The 18,785-nt window shown below is 39.2% G+C and overlaps 1 gene segment (V, D, J or C); it reads right to left on the reverse strand.

Annotated features, from left to right (window-relative positions):
• Positions 1-1,772: 1,772 nt before the first annotated feature.
• On the reverse strand, positions 1,773-2,473 carry LOC136392465 (immunoglobulin lambda variable 6-57-like). The segment is given in 3 exon segments: positions 1,773-1,790; positions 1,932-2,272; positions 2,396-2,473. Coding segments are annotated over 3 exon segments (405 nt in total).
• Between the last annotated feature and the right edge of the window lie 16,312 nt (positions 2,474-18,785).

Consider the following 18,785-nt stretch of genomic DNA (forward strand, 5'->3'; position numbering starts at 1 on the left):
AGGCCCTGCCCCTCTCCTGGGGTAGAATGTAGGAATACAGGCCATCTAAGCAGCCCTGGAGGTGCACCACTCAGACTGACTTCCAGGAGACTCTGAATGGGGAGCAGAGGTGCCCTGTAGTCTCACAGCCTTCAGGCTGCTCCAGGCATGATTGGCACAGCAGGTGCCTAAAGCCCAGCCTTTCCTGCTATAGGCAGTGTCTTCATGGGCACCCCACATGCAGGAGATTTCAGTCTCCCCTGTCCACCTGAGACTTCCCCAGACCTGCGCTATGCTCTGAGGCTCTTCCTACCCATTTTTCTCTCCCCCTTCCCGGGAGCAGCCGTTCTATGAAGGCTTCCCTCCCTCTCCAGCTCCTTCCTGTTTGTCCACGACCAGCGTTCCCTCCTCCAAAATATGACCCTTCTTTGTCATCTACATCGCATAGAACTTCCAGATTGGAGAGACAGACAATCCCAAAGAAAAACATGTGGCTTGTTTTGTTAATAATTACAGTAAATCAATTTTAAAAGTATATCATTGACTTACTATGTTAATGTCTATATAGTGTGTATCTATACACATATATTATGGAGAAGTTAAAAGAGTCCCAGGAGGGGTGACCTCAGGACTATGCACTGCTTTAAATTCTGTGTTTTGTGTCCTCTGAAGTTTTAAGAAGTGCATTTGCTCCAGAGAAACACCATCTCATGAAATCTGTGAAAATATCTCTGGGTATGTTCATATCAGATGTCATATTACAGCTGTGGTTTGATTTAAACTTACTGAAGATCCCTGTATGATGAATGAGGCTATGACGTTTCTTCGCAACATGTAGCCTAGGGAACACTTCCAAAGAGGAGAGATTTGCATTATGCTTCTCGGTGCCTAACTGTATCTTTGACCTTCACAGAAATGGGAGAAGAGGGTAAATTTAAACAGCAGCCTGTTCTTTTCAGACCCATAGAAAAATACAGACACCAAGAGTACAAGAACTATCACGAGTTTATTCATCCTGTGTCTCATGCTTGAAAAATTCTCCAGTCCTGACTGGATAGCTCAGGGGCTTAGAGTGTCGTCCCATTATGCAAAGTTTGTGTGTTTGATCCCAGATCAGGACACACACAGAAAAAGATAAATGTTTCTGTTTCTCTGTCTTTCTTCCATCTTCTCTCTAAAATTGATAAATACATTTTAAGGACACCTTTAAAAAATAAATACACCAAAAGATAATATATGAAGATAGATATGCTAGAATTTCATGTGCATTGTTTAAAATTTCAATATATTAACGGCACCCATAGTCTGGCCAAAAATTGTACTCTGTTCTCTGGTTAACAGGAAATTCCATGTGACTGGGCTACAGGCTCTCTGACCTCATGTGAGTGTGTGTAACTTTCCTGTCTAACAAACAGGAACACAGAAAGACAGAGAGATGACACATCTAGTCTCCGTCCAGCTGAATGGCCTAAACAGGACTGAAAGTCAAACGTGTCCCAGTAGCTGAGAGCATGTCCTTTTAACCCAGTGGTTCTCATACGGGGATGATTAGGCTTCCTCAGGGGACATTTGGAAATGTCTGAAGGTGTTTTTGAGGGTCATTACTTAGAGAACAGGGAACTACTAGCAATGTAGTCATGGAGCCTAAAGGATGTTTCTATGTCCGACGTGTACAGAAGACCCCTCTCCACAGGCAATGACCCGATCTCCAATGTCAGACATGCAGAGGCTCAGAAACCCTGTTTTGAAGTAAATCACCTCAATGAAGTGATTATAATGGAAATAGACAATAATCAAGATGTGGTGGAAATCTGGAAAAAAAATACAGAAGGACACAGAAACCGATAATCTCAACACAAACTTTCCAGCAGGAGACAAAGGAACTCCTCTCTGTGGTGCAGACAGTGAGGGCAGACCCAGGACAGGGAGGCTCTGGGGAGTTTTGGTCTCACTTCCCCATGAGTCGGAAGCACTGTGTAATAGTAGCTGCTGCCGCTGCTATAATAAGACTGACAGTAGTAGTCGGCCTCGTCCTCGGGCTGCAGCCCAGAGATGGTCAGGGAGGCGGTGTTGGAGCTATCGGTGGACCCGGAGAACCGATCTGGAACCCCGGAGGGTCTCTTGTCAAAACCGTATATAACAGTGGTGGGGACACTGCCCGGTCGTTGCTGGTACCAGGACACATAGTTGCTCCTAATGTTCCCGCTGCTGCGGGTGCAGGAGATTGTGACCTTCTGTCCGGGAGACCCCGACACAGAGCTGGGCTGAGTCAGCACAAACTGGGCCCAGGACCCTGCAAGGAGGGAGCAACACAGAGATCAGAAGGACAGAATAGACCCCTTTCCCAGGGAGGGGGGAGAGGTCATCCTCCCAGGTGACAAACAGGTGCCCTCCCAGAATTCCCTTCAGGCTCCACCTGTACAGTGAGCCAGGAGGGTGAGAAGGAGTGGAGCCCAATCCATGGTGCAGACGCCCCAGACTCTGCTTCCTGACCCACAGCCAGGCCTGAGCCTTTACACTTCTTATATATCCCCTGACACAGGGGATGGGAAGTCTATGCAAATCTTCTTCAGTCCGGAGGTTGTGCAATCTTCTTTTTTCTTAGGCTTCTTTTAAAAAGCCAGGATCCAGCTGATAACAGGAAACTAGAGGAGTGGGAGGGCTTCAGCCCAAGGATGACACAGGGAACCTGCAGAGGCAGAGGCAGGGAGGGGACTCACAGCTCAGGAACTGGGGGGCACACGCTCCTTTGGGAGGATGTAGGAGAGATGGCAGCCTCAGGCGACAGCTGGGTCTCAGGGCTCCTGGTCCTCATTGGGCCCCCTCATGTTTCCAGTCTTCTCAGATTGGCTCATTTCACTTAATAATATGCATGTATTATGTTCCTTGTTGTTTTTCTGTGTCCTGATAACTTATTATTTATATTTCCAATCATATTCCATTATATAAATGGACAAGAATTTGATAACTCATTCACTTATTGAAGTACATAGCAGTTACTTTTTTAGGTGATAAGAAACGTGAATAAAGAAGCTACAGGTTTTTGTGCATCTGTTTGTTTGGACACAAATAACTGATAAGTAAACACCCAGCTATATGATGTCTATATTGTATCATATAAAAGTGTGTTTAGTTTTATAAGAAACTGACATAGGGTCTACAAATGCAGTCACGTTATTTGAACTCCCAGCAGCATGAATTAGAGTTCCTGCTGCCCACATCCTGGGTAGCATTTGCTGTCATCCGTGTATTGAGGATTATCCATTCTAATGGTACTAGTAGTATCTTTTGTTTAAAGTTGTAATGCCCAATGACACTGTGTTGGGCACATTCTCAGGTGCTGACTCCCAGGTGTACATAGTCCTCAGTGATGAGACTGTTCAGATCTGCTCAGTGGACAGGCATTCCCTACTATTGGGGACTGGAGCTGTATTATAAAGATTATTTATATTTATTAAAATATAATATACTGTACCTTAATAATTGGTAAAAATACACAGATTGCAAAACTGTTACATGTTAAATAATAAATACAATCCAGACTCCTTTAAGTGGTGAAAATTTAATAATGCAATAATGTAATATTCATATTAAATTTTAATGTTATACATAATCACTTGCATTCTTTGGATGATATCAAAACGAAGTTTTCAAAGCATTTTTTACCATTTAGTATCAATATGTATTTCATTCTGTTTGTAGTTTAATTAGGTCTTTAATAGAAAATTGAACTGTTGTGTGATTCTCTACCTATTTTGAGCTATAAATCAGGCCCAGATTATTAAATCCATGAGGGGAGATGGCTGAGATATGAGGTAAGTGTGTGAGTCAGAGCCGACTGATCATGAGCCTTTCTGGGTCCACAGGTGCAGGCAAGTCACACTTCAGTGAGGACACTGCCTTCCCAAGTGTGCTAGAAGCAGTACAGAATTTTCCTAGACTGCCTGGACCACAACCCTGAGCCTCAGCAGTCCAGCATCGCCCCCTGCTGGTCCCAGAACGCATGACCTACAGCCCATTTCAAACCACCCAGCTCTCCTGAAAGGGCTCTGGTTTGTGCAATTATAAGATGACCAATTTTTTTACAATGAAAAGGAGGACAAAAATAAATTGAAGAAAACAATATCACAAATGAAAGAAACATTGTATTCATTGCAACATTAATACACTATAATGTGATAAATGAGTAATAAAAACATTTGTAATATTTTATATTGTAATTATGCTTCCATGCCTATTAATTTTTAATTATAATTTTAAGAAAAAAGTACTCATTTAGATAATATTGCCATTAAATGAATATTTTTTGTCAATGTATCATCTTGTAACAATATATTGGAAATATCTGAACAAGAAATATCCTTCATATTGAATTTTACAGCAAGTGCTGCAGCTAGAGTATCAACATTCAATCTTGATTTCTCGCTTGTCCAAAAATCATTAGCAACTGAAAAAACTCTTTCAACTGCTGCATTAGTTTTAGGGTAGCATAATGTAAATTGAGCAAGAATAAATAAAATTTTACATGGAATATGTTCATTTTTGAAATGACTGAATATTTCCACCCATCTTTAATCATTTTCGACATGTTCATTTTCCCATTGTATTAAGTCTTCAGAATTTAAATATACATTCAGTCTTCTAATTTCTTCAAAGAGACAACTGTCATCTATTTTGATGTCTGGCATTATTTTTAGATAAAAACTCAAGACAAGCTTCAATATCTGTCCAATATTCTTGTGATGAATTAAAAAAACACCATTGAAAACTGTTATTTCCCATGATGTTTGTTTCAGACAATTCTCCGATATATTGAAAACATGTCTGGTAAAAATTCTGCACTTCTTTGATAAACTTTTCTGTTATGCCTGAATTTGATTCCTCTAAGTCTGACAATTTTCTTTTTATAATTAAAGGAAGAAATTTTTCTTCAAAATGAGATTTATATTGAAGGATAAAGTCATTCAAAATAAGACTAACTTCTGTAGCTGAAATGTCTTCACCTTCAATCTTTTGAATTGTTTTGTGAAAAATAGGTGCTTGATTATGTACAAAATACATTAATATCTCAGATATTTTATTATTGAAAAACAATTCCAGGATTTTAGGACATTTGTCTAAACTTAAAAAATATGAACAGAAGAGTAATGGCGGGGTAGGAAGCGATACCGATAAATCTCCCCCAAAACTCAACAAGATCTTCAACCAAAAACAAAAACCTATACTTGGAGCTTCCAGATGCTTCGCAATACACCCAAAGGTATGATTGAGTGAAAAATTGGCTAAATATATAACCAAACCCCGAAGGAAATAGGGAGTAAGAAATGCTCCGCCTTCCTCACTAACCTAAACAGGGCGGCTTTCTCTGGTAACTGTGAATATAGAAACTGAGGCAGGCAAAGGGGGTGAATACAAACGGCCGAACCAGGCTGTGGCACGGAGATCCAAGCCGAGGAAAATCTGATCCTGTGGCAACCCGGGCAATACAAGCTAACACTCGCGCCAAACCCAAACAAAGAAAGACAAGCGGCGCGGCCATTTTACCCGGTCTCCTGGTTGGTGCGCAGTTAGTGGGCGAGAGATTTCTTCCTAGGCCCCGGGAGTCAGTGCCCGTGTTGCCCCACGGAGAGGCAGGGTCAGAGGCCTTTCTGTGGGCCGAGGGCAGAGTCTCTGGGCAGCCTCAGCACCCTGGGAAAGCCACGCACGGGAGGGAGTGAGAACTAATTCCAATGGTGGAGATTTTCCTTGCCGGAGGGTGTTTCACTCAGAGGGAAAGCGGCCGGCCTCATATCCTGGTTTGCGCACGCAGATAAGGAGTGAGTGATTCCTCCGAGTGTCTCGGCAGTGCGCGCCCGTGTTATCGCACAGAGGAGCAGAGTCAGGGGCCTTTGTGTGGGCCAAAGCGGAATCTCGGGCCGCCCCAGCGCCTTGCAAAAGCCGCGCATGGGGACGGAGCGAGACTCAATTCCAACGCTGCAACTTTTCCCTGCGGTCGGGGGTTTCACTCAGAGCGTGAGACTGCTGGCCAGATATCCTGGTCTGCGTGCGCAGCAAGTGAGTGAGAGTTTTCTCCAAGCGCCCCGGAAGTGGGCACCCGCTTGTGTTACCGGACAGAGTGGCAGAGCCAGAGGTCTGTGAGTGGGTGGAAAGCCCGCCTGATTGCCAACGAAACTAAAGCACAATACATGACATTGCCATAGAGACTTATCAACTGCAAACCTCCACCTGAGCGTGCCAAAGGGGCAAAACCCGGGGTACAGAGTCACTGACCAGGAAGAGGGAGAGAAAAGAAAAAGCAAGAAGATAACCTCTCAAAATCAAGAATAATCTGCAGACTTTATAACCTATCCCATTTTATTATATTTGTTCGTTTGTTTCTCTTATCTTCATTCTTGATACTTTTTTTTTCCTCCTCCAATTTGGCCGATTAACTCTCTACCGGTCTTACTCTCTCCTCTCCTTGAACTACACTACCCATAAGTGTTACATCTCCCATTATCTTTTCTCTTCTCTTCCTTTCTCTCAATGAGGGTTGCACTCCAAAACCCTTAACTCTCTCTCTCTCTCTCTCCTTTCTTTTTTCTTCTTTTAGTGGTTCCCTCTTTTTTTCTCTCTCTCTCTTTCTTTTCTCCCTCTATATTAGTTTCTTCCTTTCTCCTTTACATCTCCTCTCATTCAAACCTCAATAACAAACAAATTATCTTATCCGGGACTCAAACTTATGTTTGTGGCATTTTGGGGGGTTTTTACTTCACCTTTTTAACTCACTAGCAGTGCTCCCATCCCTGGCTCTCCATATTATCTAGTTCTTGTTCCACTAAATACAATAGTAATTTTTTAATTTGTCCCCCCATTTTTCCGTTTTCCTCTTAATCCTCTCATCATAACTCTTAGACAACCAACACCTAAAAGTAAATCATTTTATTTTTGACCCAAATTTTTTCCTTATTTGCTTTTTGTGGGTCCATACGCTCTTTTTTTTTTTTTTTCTTTTTTTGCCCCTTTATTACTTTTCCCCAATTCAGGCCCTCCATCACAGGCATTGTTTGTTATAATTCACAGTCCACCACAAGATTTTCTCAAGAAAGAGGGGAGAGGAGAGGAGAGGAAAAAAGGAGGGGGGGAATAATTTCCTTTTTTTTTTTTTTTTAATTTTTATTTTATTTTATTTTTCTTTATTTCATTATTTTTTTAAAAAAAACAACTCTTTTCGATTTTTTATTTTTTTTATTATTTTTTTAAACTTTTTATACTTTATTAAATCTCATTAATACTATCAACAAAACCACCCTCTGATGCCATTAAGGAAGAGAAAATCGAATATCATGGATACAAAAGAAAGAGAGGTAACACAGCTAGATGAGGAAAAATCTATGGAGAAAAAATTTAATATATTGGAAACCTTGGAGCTAAATGACAGAGAATTCAAGATAGAAATACTAAAAATCCTCCAAGATATACAAGAAAACACAGAAAGGCAATTTAGGGAGCTCAGAAAACAACTCAATGAACACAAAGAATATATGTCCAAGGAAATTGAAACTATAAAAACAAATCAAACAGAGATGAAAAACTCAATTCACGAGCTGAAAAACGAGGTAACAAGCTTAGCTAATAGAACAGGTCAGATAGAAGAGAGGATTAGTGAAATAGAAGACAAGCAACTTGAGGCACAACAGAGAGAAGAAGAAAGAGACTCAAAAATTAAAAAAAATGAGATAGCCCTACAAGAATTATCTGACTCCATCAAAAAGAATAACATAAGAATAATAGGTATATCAGAGGGAGAAGAGAGAGAAAATGGAATGGAGAACATACTCAAACAAATAATAGATGAGAACTTCCCAAGCCTGTGGAAAGAACTAAAGCCTCAAGTTCAAGAAGCAAACAGAACTCCAAGTTTTCTTAACCCCAACAAACCTACTCCAAGGCATATCATAATGAAATTGACATAAACCAACAGCAAAGAAAAAATTCTCAAGGCAGCCAGGGAAAAGAAGAATACAACATATAAAGGAAGGCCCATTAGATTATCATCAGATTTCTCAGCAGAAACTCTACAAGCTAGAAGAGAGTGGACCCCAATATTTAAAGTCCTAAAAGAGAGAAACTTTCAGCCACGAATACTATACCCATCAAAGCTATCCTTCAAATATGAAGGAGAAATAAAAACATTCACAGATACAGAAAAGATGAGGGAATTTATCATCAGAAAACCCCCACTCCAGGAATTACTAAAGGGGGTTCTCCAATCAGATACAAAGAACAAAAAAAAACAGAGCCACAAGTAAAAGCTCCAAGAAGAACACAATAAAACCAAATTTAAACTGTGACAACAACAAAAAGAAAGAGGGGGAGAAGATGGAGATTAACAGTAGCAAAGGACGATGGAGTGCAAAAGTACTCACAAAATAGTTTGCTACAATGAACAGGGTAGGGACCCTTTTCATTACTCAAAGGTAACCACCATTGAAAAAACCACCACAGAAGCACATGAGATAAAAAAGATATCAACAGAGGAAAGATGTATGGAATACAACCAAATAAAAACAAAAGATAGAAAAACAAAAGAGAAGGATCAAACAAGACACAAAACTAACAGAAAGCAAGATATAAAATGGCAATAGGGAACTCACAAGTATCAATAATTACACTAAATGTAAACGGATTAAACTCACCAATAAAAAGGCACAGAGTAGCAGAATGGATTAAAAAAGAAAATCCAACTGTATGCTGCCTACAGGAAACTCATCTAAGTAACAAGGATAAAAACAAATTCAAAGTGAAAGGCTGGAAAACAATACTCCAAGCAAATAACATCCAAAAAAAAGCAGGTGTAGCAATACTCATATCGGATAATGCTGACTACAAGACAGGAAAAGTGCTCAGAGACAAAAATGGCCATTTCATAATGGCTAAGGGGACACTGAATCAAGAAGACATAACAATTCTTAATATATATGCACCAAACCAAGGAGCACCAAAATATATAAGACAGCTACTTATTGATCTTAAAACAAAAACTGACAAAAATACAATCATACTTGGAGACCTCAATACACCGCTGACGGCTCTAGATCGGTCATCCAAACAGAGAATCAACAAAGACATAGTGGCCTTAAATAAAACACTAGAGCACCTGGATATGATAGACATCTACAGGACATTTCATCCCAAAGTGACTGAGTATACATTTTTCTCCAGTGTACATGGATCATTCTCAAGAATTGATCATATGTTGGGCCACAAAAACAACATCAGCAAATTCAAAAAAATTGAAGTTGTACCAAGCATATTTTCTGATCATAAAGCCTTGAAACTAGAATTCAACTGCAAAAAAGAGGAAAAAAATCCTACAAAAATGTGGAAACTAAACAACAAACTTTTAAAAAATGAATGGATCAAAGAAGAAATAAGTGCAGAGATCAAAAGATATATACAGACTAATGAAAATGACAATACGACATATCAGAATCTATGGGATGCAGCAAAAGCAGTGATAAGAGGGAAGTTCATATCACTTCAGGCATATATGAACAAACAAGAGAGAGCCCAAGTGAACCACTTAACTTCCCACCTTAAGGAACTAGAAAAAGAAGAACAAAGACAACCCAAAACCAGCCGAAGAAAGGAGATAATAAAAATCAGAGCAGAAATAAATGAATTAGAGAACAGAAAAACTATAGAAAAAATTAATAGAACAAGGAGCTGGTTCTTTGAAAAGATCAACAAAATTGACAAACCCTTGGCAAGACTTACCAAGGAAAAAAGAGAAAGAACTCATATAAACAAAATCCAAAATGAAAGAGGAGAAATCACCACGGACACCGTAGATATACAAAGAATTATTGTAGAATACTATGAAAAACTTTATGCCACTAAATTCAACAACCTAGAAGAAATGGATAAATTCCTAGAAAAATACAACCTTCCTAGACTGAGTCAAGAAGAAGCAGAAAGCCTAAACAGACCTATCAGTAGAGAAGAAATAGAAAAAACCATTAAAAACCTCCCCAAAAATAAAAGTCCAGGCCCTGACGGCTATACCAGCGAATTTTATCAAACATTCAAAGAAGACTTGGTTCCTATTCTACTGAAAGTCTTCCAAAAAATTGAAGAAGAAGCAATACTTCCAAACACATTTTATGAGGCCAACATAACCCTCATACCAAAACCAGGCAAGGATGGCACAAAAAAAGAAAACTACAGACCAATATCTCTAATGAATACAGATGCTAAAATACTAAACAAAATACTAGCAAATCGAATACAACAACATATTAAAAAAATAATACATCATGATCAAGTGGGATTCATCCCAGAATCTCAAGGATGGTTCAACATACGTAAAACGGTTAATGTAATACACCATATCAACAAAACAAAGAACAAAAACCACATAATCTTATCAATAGACGCAGAAAAGGCTTTCGATAAAATACAACACAATTTTATGTTTAAGACTCTCAACAAAATGGGTATAGAAGGAAAATATCTCAACATGATAAAGGCCATATATGATAAACCATCAGCTAACATCATATTAAATGGCACTAAACTGAAGGCTTTCCCCCTTAAATCAGGAACAAGACAGGGTTGTCCACTCTCTCCACTCTTATTTAATGTGGTACTAGAGGTTCTAGCCAGAGCAATCAGACAAGACAAAGAAATAAAAGGCATCCATATCGGAAAAGAAGAAGTAAAGGTATCACTTTTTGCAGATGATATGATCCTATACATCGAAAACCCCAAAGAATCCACAAAAAGACTACTAGAAACAATAAGCCAATACAGTAAGGTCGCAGGATACAAAATTAACATACAGAAGTCAATAGCCTTTCTATATGCCAACAATGACACAACTGAGAAGGAACTCAAAAGAATAATCCCCTTCACGATTGCAACAAAAAAATAAAATACTTAGGAATAAACATAACAAAGAATGTAAAGGACTTATATAATGAAAACTATAAACCATTGTTAAGGGAAATCGAAAAAGATATAATGAGATGGAAGAATATACCTTGTTCTTGGCTAGGAAGAATAAATATAATCAAGATGGCTATATTACCCAAAGCAATATACAAATTTAATGCAATTCCCATCAAACTTCCAATGACATTTTTTAAAGAAATAGAGCAAAAAAATCATCAGATTTATATGGAACTATAAAAAACCCCGAATAGCCAAAGCAATCCTAAAGAAAAAGAATGAAGCTGGGGGCATTTCAATACCTGACTTCAAACTCTACTATAGGGCCACGACAATCAAAACAGCATGGTATTGGCAGAAAAATAGACAATCAGACCAATGGAACAGAATAGAAAGTCCAGAAATAAAACCACATATATATAGTCAAATAATTTTTGATAAAGGGGCCAACAACACACAATGGAGAAAAGAAAGCCTCTTCAATAAATGGTGCTGGGAAAACTGGAAAGCCACATGCAAAAGAATGAAACTGGACTACAGTCTCTCCCCCTGTACAAAAATTAACTCAAAATGGATCAAAGATCTAAACATAAGACCTGAAACAATTAAGTACATAGAAGAAGACATAGGTACTCAACTCAGGGACCTGGGTTTTAAAGAGCATTTTATGAATTTGACTCCAATGGCAAGAGAAGTGAAGGCAAAAATTAATGAATGGGACTACATCAGACTAAGAAGTTTTTGCTCAGCAAGAGAAACTGATAACAAAATAAACAGAAAGCCAACTAAATGGGAAATGATTTTTTCAAACAACAGCTCAGATAAGGGCCTAATATCCAAAATATACAAAGAACTCATAAAACTCAACAACAAACAAACAAACAACCCAATAAAAAAATGGGAAGAGGATATGAATAGACACTTCTCCCAGGAAGAAATACAAATGGCCAACAGATATATGAAAAGATGCTCATCTTCTTTAGCTATTAGAGAAATGCAAATCAAAACGGCAATGAGATACCACCTCACAGCTGTTCGATTAGCTGTTATTAGCAAGTCAGGTAATAGCAAATGTTGGAGAGGCTGTGGAGAAAAAGGAACCCTCATACACTGTTGGTGGGAATGTAAAGTAGTACAACCATTATGGAAGAAAGTATGGTGGTTCCTCAAAAAACTGAAAATAGAACTACCTTATGACCCAGCAATCCCTCTACTGGGTATATATCCCCAAAACTCAGAAACATTGATACGTAAAGACACATGCAGCCCCATATTTATTGCAGCATTGTTCACAGTGGCCAGGACATGGAAACAACCAAAAAGCCCATCAATAGATGACTGGATAAAGAAGATGTGGCACATATACACCATGGAATACTACTCAGCCATAAGAAATGATGACATCGGATCATTTACAGCAAAATGGTGGGATCTTGATAACATGATACGAAGCGAAATAAGTAAATCAGAAAAAAACAGGAACTGTATTATTCCATACGTAGGTGGGACATAATAGTGAAACTAAGAGACATTGATAAGAGTGTGGTGGTTACGGGGGGGAAGGGGGAATGGGAGAGGGAGAGGGGGTGGGGAGGGGCACAAAGAAAACAAGATAGGTGACAGAGGACAATCTGACTTTGGGTGATGGGTATGCAACATAATTGAACGACAAGATAACCTGAACTTGTTATCTTTGAATATATGTATCCTGATTTATTGATGTCACCCCATTAAAAAAAATAAAATTATTATAAAAAAAAAAAATGAACAGAGAGGCTCAAATAATTGTAGAACACTCTCCATAGCAGGTGTTAGAGCAAGCCATCTAACTTTTGAATATTCTAAAAGTTCTTTGTAATCAACATTTGCTTCTTCACAAAATTGTTTTAAAGTAGCAATGTGAACAGTAAAATGACTAAAATGCAAATAAATTGTAGTTATTATTACTTCTACATCAATTGGCATGGCACATGACGCTTTGTAGATTGCATTTGACAAAAATATGTGCATTACAACCTATTCTTAGTATTTTTTTGGAGTAACTCTTGTAATTTTACGTACACATTATTCACCCCTTTGTGTCTTCGCCCACCAAAATTTGTATTTGAATTATCAACCGTTAGTGCAACAACTTTTGATTTCAAATTGTTTTCATTTATTACTCTGTATAGATGGTTTGACAAATTTTCAGAAGTTTCGTTCTCAATGGATTCTCAATTTAAAGTTTTTACTTGAATGCCCTTGGTAACATTAAAATATCTTAGTATTATTGGATTCAATTTAATTTCATTATGATCTGATGCATCAGATAAATAGTTACAAATGCTGCAGTTTCCAAGTCCTCTGTAAGTATTTTGTCACAGTATTTTTAAATACTGATTTCAAAATAGCCTCGCATTTTTTCCTGGCACATGAAAATTTTGCATTGTGAAAGTTTTTCAATAATTTAGTTGTACAATCCATACTATGAAAACTTTGTGAATTATGGCATGAAATGCAAATGTTCCCTCCATTGCAGCCAACTATTTTCATCTTCAGAATAACTTGAAGTTTTAAAAAAACTTGTTACTTTACAACTGGAAGCGGATGCATCTAATGATTGCTTATGTTTGTTGGTGGTCAAGTGTTTCATTACTGCTGCTCTGCCCCCAACTGCAATACAAGATTCTCTGCTGCAAATATTGCAGAAAACAATGGTATCTTTCTTTGATATGAGGAATGGAAATTTCTTTTCAACTTATTGTTGAAATGGCATTTTCTCTTTTTGATTTTTTCATCCCTTAAATAATATTTAAAATTAAAAATAAAACATAGAGCTACACGAACGATGCAAGCACATTAAGATCTAAAAATGTTACATCATGTTACGTGAATTTTCAGGAAGCTAAATTAACAAAACTAAATATCAAACAAAACCACTAATTTGCAGTGATATTTGAGTATATTTATAATTTTCTAATTAAAAAACATCTGTTTTATGCAACTATTAAATCAAAATGCATTATTAATAGATATGATTTAAGGTTTGATTTCCATATTAAAACTCAAATTTTGGGAAAATTTTTGTAAGTAAAATTATATGTATTTGAAAATTATTAAATAGATAATGAATTAATAAAATGTGAAGTGTGTCGCCTGACCTGTGGTGGTGCAGTGGATAAAGCGTCAACCTGGAAACGCTGAGGTTGCCGGTTCAAAACCCTGGGCTTGCCTGGTCAAGGCACATATGGGAGTTGATGCTTCCTGCTCCTCCCCCCTTCTCTCTCTCTCTCTCTCTCTCTCCCCCCTCTCTATAATGAATAAATAAAAAAAATCTTAAAAAAAAAAAAGAATACAACTTATTAAAAAAAAAAAAGTGAAGTGTGCTTACCAGTCTATGATTGAATATTCCGAGAAAAAAATAATCATGAGTCCACAATGTTGTATGTACAGTGTTGTGATTCAGTAAGAAGGACACAAAGCCATTTGCACGCTTAATATATCATGTGCTCTCTCAAGGTCTCCCGTGCAGGGCGCATGTGTCTCATAATTTTGTCTTGCTGCACTGTACTGATCCTTGACAAATTGTCATGCGAAATATAAATATGTCACATCACATGCAATGGGTCAAGTCTTCATCGATCAAATACAGACATTTACAGATGAGTCTTCCAATATCAAAAAGGAGGAGATATAGGAGGACATTTTTCAAGGCAGGATAGAACTTACAAAGAAGGACTGTCCTCCCTAAAGGAGTAAGATTGGTCACCTTAATATTATACATAAAGGGTAGAGAGAGAAACCAGAATATTGGTCTGTTCCTATGTGTGCCCAGACCAGGATCGAACCAGCAACCTCTGCACTTTCGTCCCGTGCTCTAAGTAACTGAGCCAGCTGGCCAGGGTGAGATTGGCTTGTAATTTATAAAACTGATTCTGTTTCCAGTGAGTTGGGCTCCATTATTTACTAGAGTAAGACAATGAGCTTGGGCTACATGCTCTCTATATTCATATATCAATTTTCCACAGCTTAAAACAGCAACTTAGACACCGTGGATGGCCGAGCCAGCAGCATCTGACTAATATTGGTAGGAGACTTAGACGGTGGCAGAAATTATGGACAATGACCCTTTGTACTCACCCTGAAGGAGCAAAAGACAGTGCCAGTACTCCCCCTGCCCCCATCCTTTCACACTTCCCCAAAGGAAACTCCCTGTTCAGGGACTGAGGAGGTGAGGAGAGGAATCCAGGCCATGGTGGAGGGCCCCAGAGCTCTGCTTGCTGAGACACAGCTGTTGGCATTGAGACACTCCCTGCCCGGGTGCTGCTGATCCTATGCTCAGGGAGCGCGGTAGGTCAAGTTTATTCAAGGAGATTTATTTTGGTTGTGTGATTGTCCATCTATTCTTTTCTATAAATCAGGCCTGGATAATAAATCCATGAGAGAAGGATGAGATATGAGACATGAGTGTGTGTCAGAGCTGAGCGCTCATGTGGCTATTGGGGGACCAGGTGCCAAAAAGTCACACTTCAGTGAAGACACTGCCTGCCCAAGCATTCAAGAGTTGGTAAAGTGTTTTTCTTTTCTTTTTGTATTTTTCTGAAGTTGGAAACGGGAGGCAGTCAGACAGACTCCTGCATGCGCCCGACCGGGATCCACCCAGCACGCCCGCCCGGGGGCGATGCTCTGCCCATCCAGGGCATTGCTCTGTTGGGACCAGAGCCACTCTAGCACCTGGGGCAGAGGCCAAGGAGCCATCCTCAGCGCCCGTGCCATCTTTTTGCTTCAATGGAGCCTCGCCTGAGGGAGGGGAAGAGAGAGACAGAGAGGAAGGGGGTGTGGAGAAGCAGATGGGTGCTTCTCTTGTGTGCCCTGGCTGGGAATCGAACCCGGGACTCCTGCACGCCAGGCCGACGCTCTACCACTGAGCCAACTGGCCAGGGCAGTAAAGTGTTTTTCGAATGGGCCTGATTTAGACCTTGAGCTCTCAGGCACAGTCCACCAGCGCCCCCAGCTGGTCGCAGATGCACATCCCGCAGCTCTTCACACCACCCATCTTTTCTGGAAGGGGTCTGGTTTTCCAGTTGGATGTTGCTGATGTCACTAAACAGGGCAGTGGGATGAGTAGGTCCCCTCTGTGGTTTTGGGGTTAAACCATGAAATACCAAATACTCTGTTACCATATATTAAAAGATAACCTAATCGTTGAGTTTTACTGATACATGGCGACCTTGAACCAACTTACTCATTTTAACCAGTTTATCTGCAAATAACCTATTTCTAAGTGAGATCACATTCTGAGGTTCCAAGTGGATATGAGTTTTGAGATAACCCTGGCCTGGGATGGACATCCTTGTCTGAGGACACTTTGTAGCCGAGGTAGCACCTGGATCGCTGACAACGGGAACCCTCCCAACAACCGGGACAGAACTCACTCTTGAGAGGCAGACCTGGTACCACTTGACTGCGACCACCTCATGTTGTGTGAGGCACAATCACAGAATAGACTGGCTATGGCAGTGGCCCAGGTACAGTAGCTCATCATTCAGACTCTTGACCAGGACCCTGTTTGGGTTACATTGTCACTGTCTTCTTTGGACACTCAAGTCTAAGACTTTTAGGGATAATGTGGGAGAAAAGTGGCTCAAAACTCATGGACCCCTGCCTGGTAGACATGAAGATTTCAGAATTTCCACTCTGCTGAGGTCATAGAGAGTGAAGTATTATTGGTGTGCTTTAAAGTTGAAAATAATTGGATAGAGGATATCATGATAATTCTCCTCTCTAATATTCTTTATCTCGGTATTTTATAATTTTAAATATTTTCACAGCTATTTAGTGAAGTTCTGGTTAGAAAAACGAGGAAAATCATGTGAAAATGACAGTTGTTCTGAATCTGACCTTGGCTCTGACAAGTGTGCCTGTGTATGTTTGTGTTTGTATGTTTGTATAAAATTTTTTGTCACTCCTGATATATATCATCAGTTGCCCAGTTATTGTGTGTATAAATACATGTATATATATGCACACAAACATACACATATATATTTGTATTTATTCTTAGGAAAACATTGTTATCACAATATTATGGATGAAAAATAAGACATTTTGAAGATGAAACCAATGGAATTGAGGATGTCCTCTGAGACCATGGAAAACAAGTCCCCTGAGTCCAGACCAGTCAGACACAGCCTCTGGTCTTAACTAATTATATCTGCAACAACTTTGTTTTCAAATACAATTACATTCTTCAGTACCGAGGATTATAATATTAGCATACTGTCTTTGGAGTCATGGAGGACACCATTTAACCAAAACCATTAGGGACAAATAATCCTTTCATGTTTATAATTTTTAATGTATTTTAAGTATATGTAATATATCATATTTTTCTCTCCATAAAAAGCACTTTTTTCCCCCAAAAGTGTAGGGGGAAATGCCCATGTGTCTTATGGAGTGAAAAATACGGCATTTATTAAATAATGCCTTATGTTAAAATAGAACCTAATAAAATCAACTTCAGTAACATGCAAAAGAAGGGTTTTTCCCCTTTTCTCATAGTTGGTGTTGGTCAAATCGGTTTGTAAATATGATATATAGGTTTGCTCGCTTATAGTTTGCATTGGGTGTGTTGGACAGGCTGTAAGCAGTCAGGGTCATTGTAGCTTAAAGCTTAGTTTTAAGACTAAGCCTTTCCCACCTTTTTAGGGAATCCCATTATGTCTCAGATAAGTGACTGTATCAGAGACTTCTTTGTTTGTATATTGGATTAAAGGTTTTGATTTCTACACTATAAAATGGGGCAGAGGAGCCCATGCAAGAGAGGAGAGCAGAGAAAGGCCACGTGGAAGAGAGGAGAAGCAGCCAAGATGGTGGAGTGCTGAAGGAGAAGCCAGTTTGTGCAGAGTTTGTGCAGAGAGAAGGAGATGGGGAACAGAGGTGAATAAGGCTGGTGAGGTAGAAAACTTTGATTCTAGGAAACTCGGATAAGTCAGTGGCTTTGGGAGCCCTGAATGGAAAGGGAAGTGCTTTCCCACTGTGTGTATTTCTCACCTACAGGTGCGAGCTAAAATTAAAGCTAATGGCCCACCAGTTCTTGGCTCTGTTATTTCATTACCATCTGTCCGAATCAGATGCAAATTTGCAAGGGCCAGGCAGCTGTGATGGTGGCCGTGGCTACTGGCTTTACAATATCATTCTTATTATATGCTTGTCCTTAAGGCTACTGGCCTTATAGTTGGCAAAGAGCTTTGGAGATACTTTTATCTGGAGGAAATGTGTTTGACCATAAGCCTTAGTTCTGATCTAGCAAATACTGTTCCATTTGTAAAATTGAGATAAGAAACTTCCTTTTTACTAAGAGGCTTAAAAGGCATTTTATGATTTAAGTCAAGCATTCAGAGAGATTTTATAAATATGATTTTTATACTTGTGTGTGATTTACACCAGCTCAAGATGGCGGATCGCATTCTGCTTAGGAAGGGTTACTATATTGTAAATGGAGAAGTTTTTCTATTGGAAGGTTTTGAGGAAGGAGGAAGGAGACTCAGACCTCTCCCTTCCCCTCACCTGTGAGGGAGAAGGTAAACAGCCAGGAATGCAGGAGGGGGAAGGGAGATTTGAGTAGCCCTTTCCTCTCCCCTTTTTTCTCCTTAATGGGTAACTTACAAACTTTTATCCTCTGACATCATGTAGAGCCCCTCACATCTTGAAATTGTGTGATTGATGTATGTACCTTTGACAAAGGGATCATGAGACTCATGTATGTGCACCTGTGTTCTGTGAAGGGCATATAAGATGTAATGAATCTAATTTAAGGGAGCACGTGTCTTGGGAGCCACAGGCACCACGTGGTCCACCGGCTTTAATAAATTCTTTTTTCCTCTTATAGTTAT

This window comes from Saccopteryx leptura, chromosome 2, assembly GCF_036850995.1.
Source record: "Saccopteryx leptura isolate mSacLep1 chromosome 2, mSacLep1_pri_phased_curated, whole genome shotgun sequence".
Lineage (NCBI taxonomy): Eukaryota > Metazoa > Chordata > Mammalia > Chiroptera > Emballonuridae > Saccopteryx > Saccopteryx leptura.